The 25,096-nt window shown below is 50.5% G+C and overlaps 1 protein-coding gene across 2 annotated transcripts in view; it reads left to right on the forward strand.

Moving 5' to 3' along the window:
- The first annotated feature begins 2,087 nt into the window (after positions 1–2,087).
- Positions 2,088–25,096, forward strand: part of ADAMTS17 (ADAM metallopeptidase with thrombospondin type 1 motif 17) — a 157,258-nt gene continuing 134,249 nt past the window's right edge. For both annotated transcript variants that reach the window (XM_077317337.1, XM_077317338.1), the window contains exons 1-3: positions 2,088–2,279; positions 4,882–5,258; positions 12,614–12,782. In XM_077317337.1, coding sequence (XP_077173452.1) covers positions 2,189–2,279; positions 4,882–5,258; positions 12,614–12,782 — 637 coding nt within the window. In that variant the 5' untranslated portion in view covers positions 2,088–2,188. The remainder of the gene's footprint in view (positions 2,280–4,881; positions 5,259–12,613; positions 12,783–25,096) is intronic.

Here is a 25,096-nt window from a genome sequence, read left to right on the forward strand (position 1 = left end):
TCCTGCTTTCTTTCTGTTGCCTTCATCTTTTCCTAGCATTTTTGTCTTTTCCAGGGAGCCTTATCTCCTCATTGCTTTAGGATGCTTAGGGCTAATCCAGTGTTGAGCAGGGGGTTGGACTAGATGGCCTGTATGGCCCCTTCCAACTCTATGATTCTATGGTATAAAAATCTAACGCAGATAGCTAAGAAGTATCAAGAAGACCTGGGGATTGTTTTGATTGCTTGCTTGTATTTTAGCCCTGGTTTTGTTTGACTGCTGCTGCTGTTGTTTGGTTGCTTTTAATGGTAAACTGTGATTTTATTCTCTGTGTTTTAATTTGGGAAGTGGGATATACTGTTTGGGGAATATATAAATAAACAGACAAGGGTCGGAAGCGGAATATGGCCAAGTAGGGGCTTATCTCCGGGCTGTATCAGGAAGCCTACTGTGCAGGAAGGAAGCTAAAAGGAGGGGGAAAGGGGCAGCAGAGACAGAAAAGGAACAGATGAATCCCAAGGTTGAAGCCAGAACGTGTTGGCCGAATGGTTGGTCTGAACATTCAGCACCGACGGGAACAGGGCGTCCTATTCAGTCCTGAGGCTGGACCAACAGCCAGCGTGGCTTGCCATCCAATGCAAGCTTGCTCCAAAGTAGACCCCAGTCAGTCAATTCCTAATCTCACCTATGTGCTGGCAGTATTAACCAAGGAAGGGGCCACAGTCATCAGAGCAATGAAAATAGATTGAGCAGCAGTGGTGGAAATAGCAAACTGTATGCTAGGGATTATTAGGAAAGGGACTGTGAATAAGTTACCACTGTGGAGACAGCTTTGTTTCAATTTGTGGTGTGGGCCCATTTGAGATACTGCGTCCAGTTCCTGTCACCCTGTCTCCAAGGGGCATGCAGTCATGACCCCAGAGAGGGAGGAGAGCACTGGAGCTCCTTCCATCTGTCTTGAGGGGAAGCCAAGAAGTTGGAGGCTTTTCGGTTCAGGGAAAACCGGAGGAGGAAGGAGAAACGCGAGAGCTGTTGATGAGACAATGCACAGGATGGAAAAACACCCCCAGATTCTTTGCCCAGATGTCTGGAGGCCGGTTGGACTGGCTGAAGAGTCGGCTGAAGTTAAATCCAACTAAAACCGAGGTCCTTTGGCTAGACCGGCAAGCAAAGGTTAATGTCACACAATTCCCAGCTCTTGATGAGGTCCATTTAACGGGGTCCTTTGATTTCTGTCCGGAGCTTGGGGGTGATCCTGGATGCCTCTCTTATCTACGGAGGCCCAGGTCATGAATGTCGCTCACCTGATGATTTACCACCTTCGCCAGGTGTGACAGCATGCACCTTACCTATTGATACCCGGCCTAGTCACTGTGACCCATGCAACAGCCTGGTGAGGCGTCCAGTCTTGACTTCTGTAACTCACTCTACACAGGGCTGCCCTTGATGCTGCTCCAGAAACTCCAACTGGTCCAGAATGCAGCAGCACAGGTCCTTATGAGAACACATATTAAACCTTTATCCTTTATTCCTGCCTACCGTTCCAATACTGCACTTGCCTCCTTTTCACGTTCAGCAGGTAAAGCTTTTGTTGACGGGCGACAGGGTGGGCAGGGGCACTGCCGGGTCTCTTTCCCTGGCCCCACGCTCAAGCCTTCTGCATCACCCCGAAAGGATGGGGGAAGGATGGGGGATGTTCGTCGGGTGACGCTTCCCCCCTCCTGCCAAGAAACGTTTCGGCCGCCTCGCCAGGCTAACAGAGAGTCCGAACGACCCAGAAACCTGGCTGGAGGCGAGCCTTGCAGGCGCCCTCCACCTGGAGCGCCTCACCTGTCGCCCCTGGCTGAGGATGCTGCGGCGGAGGCGCCACCTGTCCCTCGAGCGCCCCCTGGCGCCCTCCCTCGGCCGCGCCCCACGTGCACCTCTGCTCCTCTACCTCCCCAGCTATTTACCCGGGGCGGGATCGCGGCGCCGGCCAATCGGCGCGGCGGAGGGGCAGCCCCCGGGCGGGGACGCTCCAATCAGGCCCTTCGGCCGGCGGGGGCGGGGCGGCTCGCGCGCTCCCCCCGCCCTCTCCCTCCTTCCCCCCTCCCTCGCGGCAAACCACGTTGAGCTTGCCGTCTGCGGCGCTAATTGATTTTCCGACGGCGGGCAGGGAGGCAGCCGCGGCCACTCGGGCGGGCCAGCTGGTGCCCCGGACTGCGCTACGATGCGCGGAGGCGTCCGCCGCCCGCTTCCCTTGGCCGCACTGCTGCTGCCTCTGCTGCTGCTGCTGCATTGGGGGCCGAGCCTCCGCGCAGGTAAGGGCGGCCGGGGGGCGGCGGGAGCCTCGCTGGGTGCCAACCCCGGGCGGGGGAGCCCAGCGCACGCCTTCCCCCCGTTTGCAAGCGGTGCCACTCCGGATTGTGTCTGGCTCCCCCCCCCCCCTTCCCTTCAGTTTCATGGCTGCGCTCCCAGCTTCTCGGCGAGGATGGGTCTGTTTCCAGCCCTGCCTGTTCTGCGCTCCTCTCCCGCGGCTCCTGCTCCGCTCCACGGCTTTGGCTCCGGGCGCCGGGGCCAAGCAGGATGCCTGGCCCGCGAAACATCAGCTCGTTTTATTGGACGATGCGAAAAAAGAAAAGAAAAATAATACAAGCTCCAGTGTTTGCTTTGGATCTTCCTCGCCTCTTTGCTCCTGGCTTTGCAGAGCAAGGGAAGTGGCTGTCCAGAGCAGGGAGGGGCGATGTTTTCTTTCCCTGTAGGGCAGGGGGGCAGCGGGAGGAAGGATGCCCGGGTGTTTTCCGGGGGCTCCTATATTTTAAACTGTTCATCTTGGTGAGGCGTCGGATTGGACATGCTCATGGGAAAAGATGGGTCCGTTGGAGCTTGCGGCCTGAGTAGAACCTCCATGTTCTAAGAGAGTATACCTCAGAGCACTGAGACGCAGGCAAACCACGGCACTCATGACAGGAGCGGCCGGAGGTGTTTGCCTGGCCGTGCTTGGAAAAGGAACGCTGGGTGGCTGATTTAGTGTGACGGAGAAAGGATTGAGTTAAGGTGAAGAAGGGAGCAGAGGGTGGCTGACTTGACTGCTCTCTCAAGAGAGATTCTGGCTCTGCGGACCCCAGCGTTTTACAGGGCAGAACAGTTGACTGAAGATGGCCCAGTGCCCTGGGTTCGAGAAACTGCATGGGGACCGTTCTGGACCAGGTCAAGGGAGGTGCAGCCTGGTCTAGTTTCCAGCAGCGATTGCCCCAATAGCTTTGGGAAGTTTGCTGGAACGAGGTCCCCTCTTTCGAACTCATGTGTAGACCTAGATATAGACCCCAGTCGACTCTCGGGGTGGGGGCGGGGCTCAGAGCTGGCCCAAGGAGCTTGTTGATGGGGACATGGATAGGCTGTGAGGGAACTGTTTGGTTTTTGGGGGACCAGTTATCTGTATAGTAAGGAGCGGTCTTTGACATGTGTGCAATTTTTTAAAAAAAGGGCCGTGTTGTAGTAAAGTTTGAGTCAAGGGGCTCCTTTACGACCAACAAAGTTTAATGCTGTAGCTTTCATGCGCATGCGCACTTGACTCTAGTGAAGTGTGCATGCACACAAAAGCTTCTATCCAGTCTGGGTGGAGAAGCTTCTCTGGCAGACTAGGAATTTGAACCTGGGTCTTCTGGATCTGAGGGAGGGTCTTCCGGATCTGTAACCACTATCCCACACTGGCTTTGCCTGCTCCGGAAGGGGAAGGAGGGGTTTGCATGTGTCTGGCCATGTAACACAGGGTGTTGGTCCATTGTGTTGGGGTTCATTCCTGCAGTTTTGTTGACCGTGGCGATTGTTTGCAGTCTCTCTGGAGCAAATTATAGACTCTCAGAGTTGGAAGGGACCTCCAGGGTCATCTAGTTCAACCCCCCTGTGGAATGCAGAACATTCACAACTACCTGCCCACCCTGCGTGGCCCCAATTCCATAGCCAGATGATATTCCCCCCCCCTGGAGGAAATTTGCCTCCTGACCCCAAAGTGGTGATGGGCACGCAAAAAAGGGCCTCAGGAGCCAAACCCCAACACAGTCCTTTCTGCCCACCCACTCACAATCTGCCTAAATTCATAGAATCAGCATTTCTGTGAGGTGGCTCTCCAGCCTCTGCTTTAAAAGTTCCAAGGAAGGAGCACCTCCCGAGGAAGCCTGTTCCACTGAGAAGCCATGGATGAGAGCCAGTTTGGTGTAGTAGTTAAGAGCAAAGGCTTCTAATCTGGAGAACTGGGCTTTATTCCCCATTTGTCCTAGCTGGCTAGTTTGTGGTTCGTAGTCTGGGGTATTGCTTAGAGCCCAGCATGTTGTTGCAGTTAGAGCGGATCTTGGAGGCCCAGGTTCTAATCCACACTCTGCCACAAAATGTCATAAACTGACCTTGGGGCTGATGCACATTCTCAGCCTGGCGTCCCCCACTGGGCTGTTGGGAGGATAAAACTGTGGATAGGATGGGGTGGCTCTCCAGATGTCCATGGACTACAATTCCCATGAGCCCCTGCCAGCATGTAGGTTAGACCTAGGCCGTTTCTGCACCAGTGTAACATTGCATTCTCCCCTGGGTATTTTTTTTTTTTTTGCATTCTGCAAATCAAACTGTTTGCATTTTTTTCCCGTTTCTGTATCAGTTTTCGAACCAACAGCATGCATTCAGGTCATTGGATTTCTGAGGTTTTTTGAAGAGTCCCTTTCCCCCATTTTTTTCCCAGTCTGAGAGCCCATTCCATGTTTTTTAAAAAGCAAAACACTTCCAGCGTGTTTCTTGGCTGCAGAATGATAGAAACTGCGTTGGTTCCATGCTGAGGCAAAGGATGAGGTATAACTGAGGTAAACAAAGGTAAACATGAATCCCTCGGTGTGTTCTCCTTGGTTGCTGACCTCGTCTCTCGCCCCTTCACAGCCCGTGCAGAGCTGACCGTGGTGATCCCGGAACGCGTCCCTCTGGACAGGATCCGTTTGCTCCACACCAAAACCAGCGGCTCAGAGGAGACCCGGAGACGCCGCTCTGCATATCTCCGGCCGGAGGGAGAGGAGGAGGAAGCAGCCACGGACCTGTTGATCCACCTCCCTTCGGGACTCGGCCCGGATCCTGGCTCTGACCTCTACTTGAACCTCCGCCGGAATGTGCGGTTTTTGGCCCCGGGTTTCTCGGTGGAGGAGATTGGGGAGGACCCGATCCGGCGCCGAGAGGACGTCGACCGTTCCTGCTTCTACACGGGACACGTGCTGAACCGCAGTTCTGACTCCTTCGTCTCCCTCAGCGCCTGCGCTGGGCTGGTACTTGTTTGCGCTAATCCGCCCATATGGGGTGCTGTGGGGAGGGGGGGCGGCATGCTTGGGGGTGGAGGGGAGCTTTCGGCGAAGGCAGCGAAAGGGGTGTGTTGGGTGGGCCGTGGGTTTAGGGGCGTGAAGCGTCCGAAGGTGGGAATGTGGTTCTGCAGCTCTCAGAGCTCAGCAGTGTTGGCTCAGGCCAGAATTTGTATGGGAGACCACCAAGGGGGTCCCAGGTTGCTGTGCAGAGGCAGTCCATGGGAAGCCACCTGTTGGTCGCTTACCTTGGCAAAATCCTGTGGGGACGTCATAATTCAGCTGTGACTTGACAGTGGTCTTGTCCTCTCCTCACTAAGGCCTGAGGGAGTTTGAACATTCCTGAGCCACCTTGGTGTCATAGCTAACTGGAGAGCCAGGTTTGATTCCTCACTTCTCCACATGCAGCCAGCCGGGTGGCTTTGGGCTAGTCACAGTTCTCTTCGAGCTCTTCTTGCAGAGCAGTTTTTTCAGGGCTCTCTCCGCCCCACCTACCTCACAGGGTGCCTGTTGTAGGGAGAGGAAGGCAATTGTAAGCCGCTTTGAGTCTCCTTTGGGGAGTGAAAAGTGGGGTGTAAAAACCGACTCTTCTTCTTCTGTGCTGGAGGGCCCTCACTGTTCCTCATTGACCCCATGTTCCCGGTGGAAAAAGAATGGGTCTTCAGTGGGGTAAAGGCCCTAGTATCGGTATGTGAGAGAGACTTGTGGGGCACGGCTGTCCAGCTTCCAAGCTTCAGGGTGTCTTTTTCTGTTTGGGCGCGTATGCCCCAGTGGATTCTGGGAAGTTACATGGTTTACGTGGCTGCTAGTCAGGTCTTTTTTGCCCTCTCTGCTCCTTCACCTGACTGTACCTGGGCAACTGCACCTGGCAAGTAAATACACATGATATTTTGCTCGGCAAGCAACTTGTCGGCTGTAGCCAGTGCTCTAGTAGTGGAATCCTCCGGTTGACCTGGGGACAGGACAGCTTCAGAAATGGTTCATGATAGCCATGGTGAGGAACCGGGACCATCTGCTTTTCTCAGCCTTCCGTCTCGGGCTGGCCAGCACAAGCCGTTCATCAATTTGTCTTGGTTTTGTGAGTGTGTGGGGAAGTCAGTGTGGCCCGGGCCCCCGGAAGCCGGCCCTCCCCCACCTCTGACTTTTGCCTGTCCCCGAAGGGCAGGCATGGGAGGCTTAGCTCGGGAAGCCATGGTGCCGGAGGCCCTTGGGGAAGGTGAGTGTGTGTGTGAGCTGCCTCAGGTGAGCACCTGCAGGACTGCCACGGAATCCCGGCCCCCTCGGCGTTGAAAGGGAGAAGCTGAACCGAACGCCACCGTGCTCCTCAGTGCTTCAAACCAAGGCGGCGGTTTCCACTTCTGAAACGCTGACGGGGGTTTCGTGGTTTTCTATTTTCCTTCCCCCTCTTGGCTGCGAAGCCTGCTTTGTTGATCTCATTGATGGATCGCTGAGCTCTTAAACCTGCTTTGTTGTTTTTCTGGCCCAGCTGAAAAGTGAACAAGCAGACCGCGGAAGGAACTTGCAAAAAGAGGGGGGAGAGCAAAAAAAAAAAGAAGAAATCCGAGGAATTCATTTGTAGTGACAACATGTATTGCTCCGAGACAGTGTGGTGGTGGAGGCTGAATTAGTAACACTTTGCTGGCAGGGCTCCCAGTGGGAAATGCTGAATGGGCCCAGCTGTCTCCTCGCCCCCTTTCTCCCATTGACTTTGCAAATGCGAGATTCCACGGCATGGATTGTAGACGCAGCCACGAAAGGAATCTGAGCGATCAAAAGCATTGGTGTGGTCTCCTTGCTTGGAGGGCGAGCTGCCAAGCCTCCAATTTAAGCATCAGCGCATCAGGATGTGGGTGTACGAAGGGGGGGGGCAGGCAGCTTAGGTTGCCATCTGCAGGTGGAATTACAACTCCTCTCCGGACAACAGGGGTCGATTTCCCTGGATAAAAGAGCTACCTTGTTTTTTCGGGGTACAGCTTTGAAGAAACGTGAGCCGAAGAAAGCCGTTTAAATTTTTCATGCCGGTTCATGACATTTTAAATGTTCAGAAAGGTGTATTCAGATGCAGTCTGTTCTTTGAACTCTGCTGCAGGTGTGGGGTAGGCTTGAAACAAGGTATGTGAAGTCTGAGGTGGTCAACACCTGCCTGGAAGATTCCTGGAGATTTCGGGGCCATGCTGCTGGAGGCAAGTGTTTGAGGAGGGATTTGCCCTAAAATCTATGGCGTGCAGGGGTGAAAAGATACAGAGAGCTTGACCATAAACGAAATTTTAAGCCATTCATTTAAAGTCTCTTAATTGGTAGATTAAAAGTTTACAAAGTAAATATAGCCAAAACGGTTTCCGGATATATTCGCAAGCCTGTTTTCAAAAACAACCTTTCTCCTCAGTTGCTGAGGAAGAGCTGGACAGCTACTTGTCCTGGATGCTCTAGGCTGGTCCTGCATTTCATAGAGGGGGTGGGGAGTTGAATTAGATGGCCTGTATGGCCTCTTCCAACTCTAGGAGTCTATCTCTGTAGTCTGAAGACCAGTTGCAATTCCACAAGACCTTCCAGGAGATGCTGTGTCCAGAGTAGTGGAAGGAAGGAAGGAAAGGATAAGCAGGAACATGAGACTCCTTCCCCTGCTGCAGTGTATCTCCAGGGTCTCAGGCAGAAGTTTTTCCTATCACTGACTGTCAGGTCCTTTTTAACTGAAGATGCTGGGGATTGAACCGGGGACCTTCCGTGTGCAAAGCCGAGGCTACGTTGCTCAGCCACAACCCTGCTGCTGACTCTTTGCATGTTTTAATTGGCAGTGACTCTGCAAGGTCGTGGGTCAAGAGAGCTCTTTCTCAACCCGTACTCCCTGTGGGCTAACATTTGCAATATGCTTTTTTAACGAGTTTGGGTTACTCAGTTTGCATGCTCCACAGCAGCTGCAGGCACATGTGGTATTCCACATACAAGCAGTCCCAAGTAGGGGGAAAGGGAATAATGCCCCAAGGGCTGTCTCAGCTCCAAAAAACGGCAAGGGGGAAGGTAGAAGCCATTCCCCTCCTCCCTGGTTTTGTGTGCATCAGGGCCGTGCGGAACGATGGGAATTTGGATCCAGCTTGTTAAAAAACGTACTGTATAATTGGGTCCTGAGATCATAAAAACACCACTTCCTACAGTAGCAAATTTTGTATGTTAATGACTCTTTGGTTGAAGCAGGACTTCCTTTTCATCAGTGTCACAGAGTGCCTGGGAGTTCTTGTATTGTGAGAAAGGGAGAGAAGGGCTTCTTTCTCTGCCTTCTCTACCCTGTGCATAATTTTGAGGTTGGTCAGGGAGGTTTGCTATAAGCAAAGCTTCTATGGAAGAGAAAGGCAGCGATAGGACTACAGCTGGATGAAAATGGAGATGCTCGGACAGAGGAGAAACAGAAAGATTCCCATTCTGCCTCAGTGTGTTTTCCCTGAAGAAGAGAACAGGCTCATCTAGAGACAGTAGAACTGGAGGCACAATATCAGAGCTGGTGGTTGACACAGAGAGGATGCTGACAGGCACCTGGCTGCACTGGATGAGTACAGATCCCCCAGGCCCGATGGTGTACACACGAGAGTGCTCAAAGAACCTCCCAGAGAGCTTGCAGGGCTTTTGTCCATCTTCTTGAGGATGGAAGATTTGCCACAAGATTGAATGAGGGCTAAAGTTATCCCAGACTTCATAAAATGGAGAAAGGATGACCCAGGAAACTACAGGCCCATCAGCCAGGCCTCTCTCCCAGGAAGATCCTGGAGTGGATCTTAAAGGGGTCAGCCTAAGAGTCTCTGAAGGACAACTTGGTGATACCAAGAATTGTCCCCAACTGGTCCTGTTGATCGACGCCTTCGTCTTTGATCGATCATTGGGCTGACTGGATTGTGGGAGCCACCTTGACGTTGTTCAACTGGATTTACGTGCAGCTTTTGATAGGGTTCCCCGGGAGGTCCTGAAGGGTAAACTGGAGGACAGTCAACTGGACTCTAGGACAGGGTGGTTGAACTGCACCCAAGGTATAATCGTTGATGGTGTTTCATCTGATTGAAGGGAAGTATCCAGCAGGGTGCTAAAACAGTTCTGCAGGGCCTGCAAAACAGCTCTTCCACCAAGCCTTTGGTTGAGGCCAGCAGAGAAACACCAACCCAGAAGCTCCTCCCAATCAGAAGAGACAATAGGGTAATACCTGATCAGCCACTGAACTTTACGAATTGGTAAATTGCAATTAAGTTTAGAATTGTCATGAGCTGAAATGGATATTTTCTGTACTGTTATGTTCCAAGTGTTAAAATTCAAACTGTTATTGTGCTCTTGTGTTTTGTTTCTACTTACCGTGAGCTGCAAAACATAACTCTGCAGGTGACAAATGTTTATTGTAAACCACCCTGAGCTGTAAGGGAAGGCAGTATAGAAACGTAACAAGCAAATGTTATAATCTCAGCCTGAAAACCAGTTTAGGTGATGTTTCCAAAGCCTTTTTAGATCTTTTGATCTTCCAGTAGAATCATGGTGGGGATCTCGGCCTCAGGTTCAGCCATAAGGCACCTGTGAGTGTTGGTAGTTTTTCTCCACCACTAAATCCGACGTGACCAATCCACGGTTAGTGTTTTAAATTTCCTTGGAACGGGTTAAGAAAATTCTGCAACCGAGGGGCTTGCAAATGCTAGCTGCAGTTAATGTCATCACTGGTTCCCCATCACTGGTTCCCCAGGGGACAGATCAGAACTTGTGCGATGGAATCAGCCCTTCACTTAGAGAACTAGCATTTCAGGGACAAAAGATCTGCTTGCCATTGCTAGCCTAGGAATTTTTTTCAGGTCAGGTGAGCCGTGTCGGCATTCTGCGGCAGTACCGATAGCAGATTACCCCTCTGAGATCTCGGCCAGAACCTATATGGCTTTCTTGATGGTAGCAAAGCACAGCGTGTATGTTTAATGTGGACATTCCTTGGTAATTATATTCCCTTTCTCCCTCCCCCTTTTGTTGTTGTCAAGTTCCAGCTTACAGTGACACCTCTAAGGGTTTCCTACACAGGAGACAAATTGAGGCGGTCTACCTCTGTGTAGGGACCCTGGACTGCCTTGGGGTGGGCTAACCAGGCTTTGCTTCTGAGATCTGATGAGATTGATCTAGCCCAGGGGTAATAAAAATGCGGCCCTCCCGATGTCCTTGGACTACAATTCCCATGAGCCCCTGCCAGCGAATGCTGGCAGGGGCTCATGGGAATTGTAGTCCAAGGACATCGGGAGGGCTGTAGTTTGGCTAGCCAGTGCCATCCAGGAGATTAACAGGGCCAGTATGCCATTGATGGCCGTGTCGTAGCACTGATGGGCTTTCTTGGTGGTCTCCCGACCGAATATCGACCGGTGCCAAACCTGCTTAGCTTCTGAGATATGCCCAAATCGAGCTAGCCTGGGGCATCTGAGGGCTTTCCTCTCGAGTGGTCTCAAAAAGGACCGGCAACATGTTACCTGGAATAGTGCCGAGCACTTCTGGACGGGAAACCGTATCCCTCTCCGTTGGCCGCTGAAACGGCTGCCGGCTGCCCTGTGCCGCCCCGGCCGCTCGATGCAAAAATAGAGGAGACGGCGGCGGATTGCGAATTCTCCAGCGTGAACGTAGCTGTCCAGCTCTGTATGGTCGCCAGACGTCTGCCTGACGAGGCTCGTATTTTTGCACTCCCCAGCTGTGCCGGGCTTCGGAATTAGCCGTGCTGCTATTCCAAGGATCCGGCAGAGCGTCTGGGCTCACGTGGGCCGACAGTCCTCATTCAAACTGGGTCTCTCATGAGACTGTTGACTGAATATGCGTTCTCCTCCTCATGAGGGACCCACGGGGGCGTGCGTTGTTCTCCGTTCCTTCACTCCATCCTCGCCACAACCTTTTATTTATTTATAGATTTAGATTTATTTAACCGCCCCTCCCGAATACTGGTTCGGGGCAGTTTACACCATAAGAAATGCAATAAAAACATTCATCATAAAACACTAAAACAGCAGCCATTAAGATGGGAAGAGAGGCTAGGAGTCCAGTCATCCATGCAGCCTGCTTGCCGATGTTGTGACCCTTGAGGTCTTATTGGTTCTTAGGAGAGCTCTCCTGAGGCTTTACGGGAGGAGACCGATAAGATGTTGTACCGTCGGATCTTCCTGGGCCCCAACCAAATGCCTGGGGGAAGAGCTCTGTTTTGTAGGCCCTTCGGAACTGAGAAAGGTCTTGAAGGGCTCCCAGATCTGGGACCAAGCCCCGCGAGGAAAGGCTGAGGGACGTGGGAATGTTCAGCCTGGAGAAGAGGAGTTTGAGAAGGGACAGGATGGCTCTCATTAAGTGTTTGAAAAGTTGTCACTTAGAAGAGGGCAGGGAAATGGCCCTGTTGCCAGCAGAGGAGAGGACCCACAGTCATCGGTTTAAAGTACATGGAGAAGCTATTGGCTAGGAGTGCCAATCTGGCGAGCTGGGTTTGATTCTCCGCTCCTCCACATGCAGCCAGCTGGATGACCTTGGGCTTGCCACAGCACTGATAAAGCTGTTCTGACCGAGCAGGAATCTCAGGGCTCTCTCAGCCTCACCCACCTCACAGGGTGTCTGTTGTGAGGAGAGGAAAGGGAAGGTGTTTGGAAGCTTAGAGACTCCTTCGGGTAGAGAAAATCAGCATATAAGAACCAACTCTTCTTCAGCAGTGGAATTGGCTGCCCAAGGAGGTGAGCTCCCTTTCACTGGTGCTCTTTAAGCAGCGGCTGGACAGATACTTAACCTGGATGCTTTGATCCTGCATTGAGCAGGGTGCTGGACTAGAAGGCCTGCATGGCCCTTCCCTCTCTCTGATCCAGGAGCCAAAAGCTGGTGTGTTGTCTTTGTATGTTTGCATGGCAGGGATATATAATTTATAATGCACATACTATATAATATAGGTTGTAAATCACATTAATGTAGCAAGCTGTTCTGGTGCAGAATACGTTTTTAGGAGGCTGCCTGGCTGGCACAGAATGCTCCCTTGAAAACAACAATTACTCCTCTTGAAATGTCTAGGCTTGTTTTTTGGTCTGTGCCCATCAGGTAGCTGCAAGAATGAAGCAAAGAGGCAGCTTGCTGCGCATATCAGATCCCATTGAAATCTTGCGGGAGGGCTGTGTGGGCAGTATAGCATAGTGGTTAGAGTTGTAGTCTCAGTTACCAGGGCCTGTGGAACGGGACCTTTGGTGCCTGCTTGCCGAAGGGCGGATACTTCGATCCTCCCCAGCTGCTGCGTTATTAAACTCCCTGGATTAAAGGCCATCCCAAGAGCTTTAAAGGTCATGGAGACGTTTCCTTTCTCGCTTGTTCAGGTGGGCTACGTCCAACTCGGATCCGAGCTGGTGCAGATACAACCGGTGAATGCCTCAGAGTCTTCGTTCAGCGGGAAGGAGCACTTCGTCCGGCGCAGGCGTTCCCCTGCCACGCCAACCCCCGCTGCCCAGGTGGAGCTCCCCCATGAACGCTGCACAGTGGTAGCAGGTGAGTGCGGAAACCGATGTCAGGGATGGGCCTCGAGGAGGGGGGGACGCAGAGGGGTCTGGGTGGGCGTGTCCACAGCTCTGCTTCCCAACCTTATTCTGCATGAATTGAGCCACTTCCGGGGTTTCTCGAAGCCTGAAGTATATTTTAGAGGGCTGTCAACAGTTAAAAAATTAAGAAAGGCTTGTCTAGGGAGATATCCTCCCCCCAAAATAAATTCTTGGCTGTTGCCTCCTCTTCCTCCATCACCCTTAACCAGTATCCATGAGGCTCACCCCTGCCTCTCATTGGGAGTCTGAAGTTGACTCTCTGTGCAGCAAAGTTGGACAAGGCCTGGAATTGGGAGTCTACCAAATGTTGCTCCTGTTGGAATCTTGAGGCCAATTGAGATGCTCCCGCATTATGAGAAACACCTGAAGGAATCGCTAGGGAAGCAGGACACTTGCGACCAGGGGTAGTCAAACTGCGGCCCTCCAGATGTCCATGGACTACAATTCCCAGGAGCCCCCTGCCAGCGAATGCAGTCCATGGACATCTGGAGGGCCGCAGTTTGACTACCCCTGCTTGTGACTCATGGGCTTTCCCCCCCACTTGAGGTGTATGGTGTGCTGTACACAACTGCAGGAAGAGATTCGTTGTGTGCATCGGTTACATGGACTGGCTCAACACAAAAGATGGGCTGGAAGGCACGGCGTTCAGCTCCCAAGACAGGGCAAGGCTGGCCACAAATTGGATATGTGATGGCGCACAGCCCGCGATGTTTGCCGTTACACCTCAGTAAAAGCATTTCCTGGCTGCCCTGTGAGTCTCAGGATCAAGTCTGGATGGCCCCTCCTAGGCCTTTCCCTAAATCGTTTTAAGCATTTTCTATCTATGATGGCCTCCCTTCCTAATTTCGAGAATGATATGAAATTCTTGCTAAGAAGCTTAGGGCGCTAATGACCTAATTGATTCCTGTCTCCTTTGGATTAGGGTTTTTTTTTTTCCTTCTGCACACGGGGTTTAGAAATAGGAGCGTAGCAGATGGGAAAACCTTAATCGGCCATGACACACACGCGGTTCAATTCCTTATGACTTGAAGCAGGCCAGGTGATCTTACAGCACCTTGGTCAGAGGTTCCCCTGAGCATCAAAGGCCTCATTAAGGTGGTACCGATTGAAGCTGAGAGAGGGAAGGAGACATCTAGGTTTTCCTAAGAGGCTTGTGGTCTCGTGGCTTTGTGTTTAGGCTGTCAGGTTTCATAAAGGTGCCATTTTAGTGCTTCAGGAGGGTGGCTGCAAGGGGAAAAGGAACCACCCCGAGGAGACATTTTTCAAGCTACGAAAATCCATCGTGTAGAGTTGAGTAGGTGCTTGAATGATACGGAGGCCCCGAATGGCATGACGTTCGGCTCAGGGGAGCCCATCTTTAGTTTCAAATTTTCAGTTATACGCTCCACATAGAGGCAGGAGGCAGTTTTCCAAAAGGCAGGTCCTATTTGACTTCTCTTGCCCTCCCTTTCTCCCCCCCCCCCAAGCAAAAATACTAACACTGTCAATTCAGGTTGCCAAATGGGGCAACCAATAAGATAGTTGTGGGCGGGGCTATGGTGTGTGGGGCCTGCAACATCACATCATGTCTGGTAAAAACTGGAAAGAACATAGGGGTAGCCCTAGGAATTTCCAGAAACTCTGTTGTAAAACCATAGATTTCCTGTTGGTTCCTAGACTAAACCTATCTCATTTCTGATTTCTTAGAAGTCACATAGAAGAAGAAGAAGAGTTGGTTCTTATATGCCGCTTTTCCCTACCCGAAGGAGGCTCAAAGCGGCTTACAGTCGCCTTCCCATTCCTCACCCCACAACAGACACCCTGTGGGGTGGGTGAGAGAGTGCTGATATCACTGCTCAGTCAGAACAGTTTTATCAGTGCTGTGGCGAGCCCAAGGTCACCCAGCTGGTTGCATGTGGGGGAGCGCAGAATCGAACCTGGCTTTCCAGATTAGAAGTCCACACTCCTAACCACTACACCAAACTGGCTCTCATATTGCTGGCTCACATATTGCTGGTACCCACTACCGTCCATGTTTCCCCGTCAGCCAGTTGTTTTCAAACAGCGTAGTGGGGAACATTGGATTTATTCCAAAATGTATCATGGTTTTCTGGTGAAGAATATCGATAATGGTGGACGGACCTCTTTGAAAAGCTGCCCTTTGTTCATAATCCTTCTGGGAGTAGCCAGGCCTTGTATGCACACATTGACTGAACTGGAGAGGCAGAGGGGAGGCCATGGCTCTGGGGGAGAGCATCTCTTTATGGCAAAGGTTTCAGGTATAATCCCTGACATCTCCAGTTTAAAGGGCGCAAGAGTAAGTGATGTGAAAGACCTCCACCTGGGACCCAGGAGTCCTGCTGCCTGTCTGAGTAGACCAGACTCACCTTGATGGGCCAAGGAACTTGTTCTCTATAAGGCAGCTTCATGTATCCTTGAGAGTAGCCATGAGTGTGTGAGACCCATCCCATGCCACGATGTGATCACTGGCGCATGAGCATGGGACCTGCAGTCCACAGGGGCCATTTCCGTGAGAGGAAATGACAGCTTGGTTTCTGGACTGGTTCACAAACAGGTGGGCTTAATCATGCCTTGAAGGGTTGATGCTATTTGAGGGTATAAGCTTCTCACTGTCATTCTGTGGGTCCTGACCCTGGACATATTTGGATGGGCGGCCTCCAAAGGTTTGGGTGTTTGTTCCTCCAAGGAGCATGAGGGGTCATAATGCAGAGGCAGAAAATGACAAACCGCCTCCAAATAATGTAATTCTATTATGATCCTCTTTCTTTTGTGAGATCTTGAAAATTTATTTATTTATTCAATGTCTCACAAAGTCTGTATAACCCCCCACCCCTTAAAAACCACTCAAACTCCCCTTAAAAACCCCAGGCATAAAATACAATAAAAATAATACTGTACAAACTCAATCCCATTCCCCTGATACAAGAGGGAGGGAGGGCAGAGGGGAGCTCTTTCCACCTGGTAGGGGCCAGGACCAAAAAGGCCTTGGCCCTAATCGAGGTCAAGCGCACTTCCCTGGGGCTGGGAATGTCCAACAATTTTGTACCTGCAGAGCACTTAAAACCCCATAGAGCAGGGGTAGTCAAACTGCGGCCCTCCAGATGTCCATGGACTACAATTCCCAGGAGCCCCTGCCAGCATTCGCTGGCAGGGGCTCCTGGGAATTGTAGTCCATGGACATCTGGAGGACCGCAGTTTGACTACCCCTGCCATAGAGGCAACAGGTATACATGCTGCATATTTCACCTGGCTCGGGGCTGTTTCCCTTTGACAGTCACAAACTCTAATTGGTGCTTGGCCTCTTCCCCCCTCTCCCCCCCCCCAAAAAAAAGGGTCTGTAATGGCCATCTCTCCACCCTGCAAGTGTTCTCCCCTGTAGGTTTAGTTTGGCCAGGAAAGCCCATTGTTGTGGCCAAAGACCACACACACTAAAAATAGCCCACGAGCAATGGACTGAAACCTGCGTGGCCATATTAGGACAAATGGGCTGAAAATGTTAACAAGTGCATTTTTAAGATTATGGTTCCGCTTGGGTGTGTTGGGAAATTTCAGGGGTTAGTAGAGCGCTTGGCCATTCCGAGTTCCCACTTAATGTTCACTTAGCCCGTGCTAATTCTTTGCAAGAAAGATAAACCGCATCTTTAAAACTTCCAAACAAAACTTCAGCTCTGACGACTGGACATGCTGCAGCTGGGCTTGGGGGCTATGGGACTGTGTACGGAGCCCCGTGAGTGCATGGGTGAGGTTTGAATTCTCACTCTATCATGGAAGCTTGCCAGTCCACCTTGGGCCTGTCTCAGTCTGTCTGTCTCTCGCACATGTACACACCTACCTCGCAGGGTTCTTGTGAGGAAAAATGGAGGACAAGGAGGAGAATGTAAGCCACTTTGAGTCCCCATTGGGGACGAAGGTTGGGGTATAAATTTGAACTGGGGATTTTCAGCTCGCTGTAGAGCCACTGAGCGCCGCTGCCAAAACCATGTTGCCAAAATCAGTGTGCCAATTGCGCATGATTGTTTGGACCCCACCAACTTCATGCAGCAGCTGCCCTGGTGAGGATGGTGACCATACCCCTCCTATGCTCTACTCTTACTCCCCATCGCTTAAAAGTTACAGCTAGAACAAAGTAACAAGCTGTGATCAGAGCAAATGAGGCAAAGCGTGCTTCAGTGGGCACTAATCCTGTTAATTTGCCCGGAGAAGATTTCAGTAAAACTCTCAAGGTTGTACAAGGTCACTTGAAAAGCACTGGCTTTGAATTCCTCTTGGATCCTCTAAACCCCTCCTCGGCAAGACGTTTTCCTTCTTGGCCACTTGGGAAAAGACGATAGAGAAGGAAAGGCCAACGGGCCGCTCTTCCACTCCCAGACTGACAAGAAACTGGCAGTGCTGGGAACCGTATTCCAAAGGGGCTGACAGAGTTTTCTGTGTTTGGAAGAGATACGATGCGTCTGTGCTGGCACTGGGTTTGTTATTCACTCCCCTTCTAGGGCATTCCTCAGTATCTTGCACCTGGCACGCAGTTGGTGGCATCTGCACGCAAAAAAAAAAATCCCAGCTAAAGGAGCCGAGTCAGACCCTTCCATGCCCATCTTCCCTTAGCATTGTTGGTGGAGTAGCCAGCTCTGACCAGATATCTTTGTATATTTACGTTCTATCATGTTTGGTTTCTGCATTTGACTAGAACTGAAATAAGCGGGAACTGACTCAGTATGTTCCTGTAATGAGCCCTAGTATCTCTCCTCTCGCCATCTTTTGAACATGACCCTCGTGATCAACCCTTTTTCCTGGCATGGACTCTGAAAGCCATGGAAAAGCCACCCTCCCTGAGGTCTTTAATATCTACAGTGCCTGATTGTAACATCGGGAGGAGGCTGTGCCGTTCACGTAATCCCTTTTCTTTTAATGACTGTTTGTTTAAGTTGGGTGTTTCATTGACTCGCAGAGGGTATACTCTTCCAAGGTTCATAAATCACATGCGGGCAGGGGAAAGAGGGGAGGGGGGAATGAATGGTAGTGGTCGGATGTCTTCAGCTTTGAGTCCTGCCCAGAAGGGAAGCTTGTAGCCAAGGGAAGCCTTCTTCCAATTTAGGGCAAGGGGAAAGAGCCACTGTTTATGGGCCGCTCAATTTTTGTCTTGTGACATCTAAAGCCCCTCCAAGTTCACTATGAGTGACCTCAGGGATGGGAGAACTCTCAGTGTTCTTACATCTGGGCTGCTGTTCCTCTCAGTGGATTGGGCAGCACCTGCCAAACTGGAAAAATCCTTTCCAGGTACTTGCAGGCAGCCATCCTGTATTGATTAAGCTGCTTACCTGTGAGAATCTCTCATTGTGTAGGAGAGGGACCATGGCTGAGTGGCAGAGCCTCTGCTTGGCATGCAGAAGGTCCCAGGTTCAATCCCCAACATCTCCAGAAGCTTCATGTGTGTTCTTTATTAGAGGAGGGGTTGTGGCTCAATGGCAGAGCCTCTGCATGGCATGCGGAAGGTCCCGGGTTCAATTCCTGATACCTCCAGTTACAAAAGGACTAGGCAGTAGGTGATTTGGAGGACCTCTGGCTGAGACCCTGGAGAGCTGCCACTACTAACTTTGATGGTCCAGTGGTCTGTGTGGTCTAAGTGGTCTAGTGGTCTAAGACAACACCATGTGTACATTCATGGAAGAGTCAGTGCCTTGCGTGCTGTTGAGTACACAGCAAGGGTAAGAACGCCAGATGAAAACAGAACCAAAAATAAACCCTGCCTCTTAAGTAGGTGATGCTGGGATGTTACCAAGGAGCCAGCATGGTGTGGTGGTTAGAGGGACAACTTGGGTTCGAAATCCCACATCAATGCCTGTCGGGTGGCCTTGGACCAGTCGCTCACTCCAGCCTAACGTAGGGCAAGATGAAATGGAAGAGAGGAGGACCATTTCAACAGCTTTGGCTACTCCTACATTGAAACCATTAAAAACAGATCACTGTAGCTGGCAGGTTGTCGATTAAACAGCTCCCTCCATCGTCCAGCAGGAGAGAGAATTATGGGGGGAAGGCCCTTTGGATATTGTTCTGGCTTCAACCCAACACTTGGCAGAAGAGCTCCAGTATGCAGGGCTTTCAGAATCAAAGCAGTTCCTGTAAGGCCGACAGCTCTTCTGGGAGCTCATCCCACCAATCAGGTGCCAGGACTGAGAAGGCCCCGGCCCTGGTTGAGGCTTGAGCCAGGGATCACCAGCTTGTTTGTGCTGAGGGAGCAAAGCATGCTCCGGGAGATATAGTCAGTTAGGCGGTCCCTCAGGTGCATCGGTCCCAGAGCACAAAAGGCCTTAAAGGTCAATACCAGTGCAGTTGCCTCCATACTGGTCGAATATGGGCCCTCCAAGGTGTCATAATGAGGACCTGCATCCCTGCATTCATGGCTGTGTACCTTTCCCTCCCAGCCCTGAACTTAGTTTTCGCTTTCCGGCATAATGAAAAAGGAGGCATGCATTTTCCTGCTTTCATTTTCCCCCCTCTTACTCTGGCATTTCTCACAACTTGCTCATTGCCAGGAACCGATTCCTGCTTTGAAAAAGCCGTGTCCAGTTCCAGCCTTACGTAACAGCCGTTGCTTTTTGGGTTACGAGGAATGACCATCTCTGTTTCTATTTAAAGAAAGCAAAGGGAAGGGTGAAGGTTTTACCATTGAGAACAGGCTGGAGGGGAGTGGATGGGCAGGCGGGGAGGGATGTTAGGGAAGAGCCTCGAAGGGAGGCGTTGAAAAATTCCACACAGCTCTCCTCATACTTGCATCACCCAGTGAGGGACAAGCGGGCTCTGGCTGCCGAGGCCCTCCAAGTGCCCGCTGTCATGGCTGCCAACTCCCAGCATGCCTCTCTTCTAGCCTGCTTCCAGTTCGCCTCAGGTGATTGCCAAGCCGAAAACCATCTCTGACCTCACTGTAAAGAGAATTTTTGACAGCCAGAATCACAGACAGGGCTGTGTTTTCTCTCAGACCAGCTACTATCCCCCCCAAGGGGGGGATCTCTGCCTCTAGAGCCAGGTAGTCATGATGCTGGTTGGTAACAGTCACAAGAAGCACCTTTCTGGGCCATGCCTGAGAGCCAGTTTGGTGTAGTGGTTAGGAGTGCGGACTTCTAATCTGGCATGCCGGGTTCGATTCTGCACTCCCCCACATGCAACCAGCTGGGTGACCTTGGGCTCGCCACGGCACTGATAAAACTGTTCTGACCGAGCAGTGATATCAGGGCTCTCTCAGCCTCACCCACCCCACAGGGTGTCTGTTGTGGGGGGAGGAATGAGAAGGCGACTGTAAGCCGCTTTGAGCCTCCTTCGGGTAGGGAAAAGTGGCATATAAGAACCAACTCTTCTTCTTCTTCTTCGTGACTCTTACTGTGAGGTGGGTGAAAGCTCCATCGTATCTCTCTTTGGCTCTGCTGCATCTTTAGGGCAGCCACAGCTAATAGTAAATCTTCCAACACCTTCAGGCAGTAGCTCTGTTTAATACAGTGGTTCTCAACCTGGGGGTCGGGGAGAGCACCATCCACACAACAGCCTTGCGGGGTAGATTGAGATAGAGCGTTCGTCTGTCTGGAGCAGCAGAAAAGAGCGAGATTGGCATGGTGGGACAAGGGGCGGAACTGAACTGAGAAACCCCCGGGGGAAAAACCAAATGATATACAATCATGAACCATGGATCTCCATGCCATTGGTCAGTTTTGGTTTAATTTCTGTGAAAGAACCCTTGCATAATTTTATGGTTGTGGGTCCCCACAACATGAGGAACTGGATTAAAGGGTCGCGGCATTAGGAAGGTTGAAAACCACTGGTTTAATAGGACTCCTATGAAAATAAACGTACTATTTATAATGTATCCTATTATAATAAATATATACTGTTTATGTATTTCAGGGGCAGGCAGTGTATAAATATAAGACGTATCCCATCTAAGAAGCATTTTCCTGCTTCTGTACAGCTTGCCTTCAGTCATGTTTTCAAAAATCCGCACAGCCAATCAAATCTCCCGTGGGAATCTGCAGCCCTGCGGGACAAAAGTTCCACCTGGCCTCACCTGCGTTATTAAAACCACTTGGGCACCAGGGATGGGCCCCATACTGAGTACCCCTGATGTCAACCCTAAGGAGTTGTAATGATCCCCAGTTATTGTTTTGGGAACCAGGGCTGGGGGGAAGGAGAAGCCCTCTGTTCGGTAGACCAGAACAAGTTGAATGGAGCAGCTCTTCCTTCTCATCCAGGTGCGCACATCTTGTGACCCGACGTGGCACGTCCTGCCCAACAGACACCTATTGTACCTGGTGTTTTGTTTCAGGCAGGTGCCGGCTTAGGCAGGGGAACTGAGGCAGGTAAGGGTTCCAGCTATCACAGGCGGGAAGGCAGAGCTTTAATTAACAGACTCCATAAATCACACTAGAGCAGTCATGGCAAGCCAAGGTCAGTTTCCCCAAAACGACCCTGATAAAATAACAGCAAGTCAGTCTTCCAAAGAATGTGTTGAAGCCACCCTCAAGGGCTCCGCCCTTTGACTTCTGTCTGCCTTGAGTGTTATGATATGCCCACAGGTCTCCTCTGTTGCTTCAGGTCTCCTCTGTTGCTTCAGGTCTCCTCTGTTGCTGACTCTTGCTGCCCAGAGGTGTGCTGACCTGCGAGGTGACGGCAAATCTCCTTGAAGCTTGTGGACTTGGAGAACTTGGAAGGGAAGAGGGCAGCCGGCTGACCCTGAACTGTCACTTCTGGGAGGGATGAAACACACACCTCGGAGTCTGTTATCTGAGATTCCCCCTCTGATTGCTTGGCTGCAGCTGGCTGGTGGCTGCTAGGCGCTGATTCTTGCTGTTCTTCCTCTGAGCTGTAACCAGATCCTGGGTGTTCCAGGATACCTTCTCACGTTTTTGGCATCTCCACTTATTTTTCTTTATACCCAACCCAGGCACACAGCCAAAGCATGAGGTTTTTCTCGAGTCCCTGATGGCCCTTTCCTGGTCATGGTGGCGTTTCTCTTTGAAAGGGCTGTCATCACGGGTGATGCAGCCCAAGCTTCGGTCTGGTTATGGGGTCCAGACAGGTAGCTTCCAGGTGTAAACGATCCAGAGTTGCACACTGTGAAACTTGACTCTCCTGCTTGGTTGAGATACGTGCTCGGGGAATGTTTTTAATTCCAGAGGAGGGGCTGGCAGGGCCCCTGAGGGGAAAGGAGTGGAGAAGACAAAGAATCTTGGAGTTGGAAGGGACCTCTGGGGTCATCTAGTCCAACCCCTTGCACAATGCAGGAACTCACAACTACCTGCCCACCCACAGTGACCCCAATTCCATACCCAGATAGTGCCCTCCCCACAAAAAACACAATTTCTGACCAATCTGCCCAGGAAGAAATTTGCCTCCCAACCCTAAAGTGTCAATTGGCATTGCCCTGGGCATACAAGAAAGGGCCACAATCCCTCCTGCCCACCCACGTACAATCTGCCTAAGTTCACAGAAATGCGGACTCCCTACCTGATTGGCCCACCCTGAAGGTGTGTTGCCAATAGAGAGAGAACTCTCTGCCAATGAGGGCCAATAAGTTCATATTGGACTTTGTCAATGAGGACCAAGCAGTTCAAATTGAACTCTGCCAATGCAGGCTTATTAGCTCAAATTGCATGCAGCCAACTCATTCCCTACCCAATTGACCCCTTGGAAATATTCCCCCAATAGGAGATGGCGCACAGCAAGGAATGGCCTGCCCTGGTAGTTTAGCCCCAATCAGGAGGGAACCTTCAGCCAGGAAGGTCTAATAAGGAATCAGCTCTCTGCCTCCAACTTGCTGCTTTCAGAAGTTTGCTAGGTGGAAGAGAAAGCAGCCTCAGAGCATGCTCTGCTGCTAGTAAGTTGCCCTGGCCTCTTTAAACTCAGAGGACATTAGAGCACGGAGTGAGCTGCCTACTAAGGTAGTCCAATTCCAGGAGATTTCCAGGCCATACCTGGAGGTTGGTAACCCCTCGATCAGGAATGTTCCTTGGGGTTTAGAGGATTCAAGATTCTAAGGGTGGGCAGGAGTTTTTGCCTCCAGGAAGGCCATAGGGCAGGTGTGCATCCTAGCACCCGTTGTTTTCCAGGGTGCCACAGGATTTGCCCTTAGTGTTTCATAAACAAGGATCTGAACGCTTAAAAAAGCTTTGCTTTCATGTTCATTTTAAATTTTGGAATTGTTCTTTGGGTGCATGCAAAAGAAATTTTTGGCAGCCTCTCTGCTTATTTATTCTCCTTGGCAAGTATTGGCACAGGCAAGGGGGAAAAAACTTCACTTTGGGAAATCATCCAGTTCCTTGTAATATATCCTTAATCTGTAATTGAAACTCGAGCTTGCTTCCTGTGTATTAGCTTGGCTGGATCATCCTTTATACTATCCCAGTGCAGTCCTAAAAACTGGGGATTACATCGCTTGCTTTGCCTGTGTGTGACATTTAGATGCTCACAGTCCTAAAAAATGATGTATATAATCTGTACTTCTTAAAAGGATTGAACATGTTTAATTTTGGTTCTGATTCTGAGCAAAGACAGGTAGCGGTATGCAGTAATTTTTAAAATAAGTATTTTCTAATATTCAGATATATTGTACCCCCCCCCCAAATATTGGCATTGCTATACTGGTACGGTATTCTATTCAGAATTTTTTTGGAATCTCAAATCTTTTTGGTTCAGTTATACTCTATGGGAGAACAATAGCAAATACAGTAAGGGCAGTAGAAGCTCAACAGGATAGAATCCAAGTTACAGAAAATCCATGCAGTAAAAATTGGCGGTGGCGGGGGGGGGCATTTTTGCAAACCCAGAAGAACCAGTGCCACTGTGGTAGTGAACATCAAACAGGACTAAGATTAACCCATATAATCTGCAGTAGACACTGAGGGTGGGGGCATTCTTTTGAATCCCAGCAGAACCAGTGCAATCACAGAGTGTTCAGCAGAACCCAGTGCCATTGTGGCTGATGTGAAGCTGATGTGAAGCACGGAATCACAATCCAAGCAAGAGGGGAGGGAATGGAAGCCCAGTAGAACTAGTGCAATGTACTGCCCAGTCAGCAAAACCCAGTGCCACTGTGGCAATGCCAGCTCCGCAACAATCCAAGCAATTGAGTTTTTTTGCAAGTCCAGCACACAATGTGCTGAATGGCCAGTAGAACCTAGTGCCATTTCCAGTTTAAAAGGATTGATCTCAAAGCACAGAATATCAACAAATCCAAGGAATGGGTGGGTGGGATTTTGCAAGCTCTGTGCAAGAAAACAGGACAGGAACACAAAGGATTGTTGTCAAGGAAGAAGAAACTGATAAGACTCTTGTGAATCTGACTAAAGCAGCTGGGAAGCCCATAGAACCCTCAGAGGCACACTTCAAAAAACAGGTTTACCTTTGTTATTTAAAGCTTGGTGTTCCTTTCCACTATTATGTAGTTTGCAGTTAAGATATGGGCCATATGTCTCTCATTCCGACCTGTGAATTTGTCCACAGGTCACATTTTGGGAGTGCTGCCTTTATGGAGTCCCTTAGCAGCTTGGATATTCCATGACTTTCCTAAAGAGCAAAGGGTTGTGGGGGGCAACACTCTAGGAGAAAATTTTAAAAGAAAAAAAGGCTTCATCTATTCAAAGGAGGTTCTGGCCATAATGTTGGGATGGGTATCATCAGTATCCCCTCTCCACCTGCTAGTAGGGGGAGGGAGAAGTTGACTAGCCGATCTTGCCATGTTAGCTTGCTAACTAATAATTGTTGGATTGTAGTTGTTGTTAATGGATTTTAACGGATTTTCTGGGGGTTTTAGAATCTTGTAACCCGCCACGAGCCGCAAGGGAGTGGCGGGCAATAAATCGAATAATAATAATAATAATAATAATAATAATAATAATAATAATAATAATAATAATAATAATAAATGTTGCTGGTAATTCCTAGAGTTGCCCATAAGTGACAAGGGTAGCATTATGAATTGCAGGTACTCTGGTAATTTCACCCCCTGGATAATTATTCCTCCCCGCCCCACCCCCAGTTTCTGCTTTCCGACTAAATGAGCATTGGCAGACAAGGGCCCCGATTTCTTGGAGGTCTCCTGCTATAAGCAGGCTAATGGGAACACACACTGAAGTGTTGTTGTGTACATCGTGCCAGAGTGGATCAAGGGAAACTCTTTAACTCCAGCAAGCTTCCTGATCAGTCTTCCCCCTTGCTCGAAACCGCTCGGACATCTAGTCTTGCTGAATGCAATACCACCTCTGTTGCCTTGAACCTCACAGG

The sequence above is a fragment of the Paroedura picta genome, chromosome 18 (assembly GCF_049243985.1).
Source record: "Paroedura picta isolate Pp20150507F chromosome 18, Ppicta_v3.0, whole genome shotgun sequence".
Taxonomy (NCBI): domain Eukaryota; kingdom Metazoa; phylum Chordata; class Lepidosauria; order Squamata; family Gekkonidae; genus Paroedura; species Paroedura picta.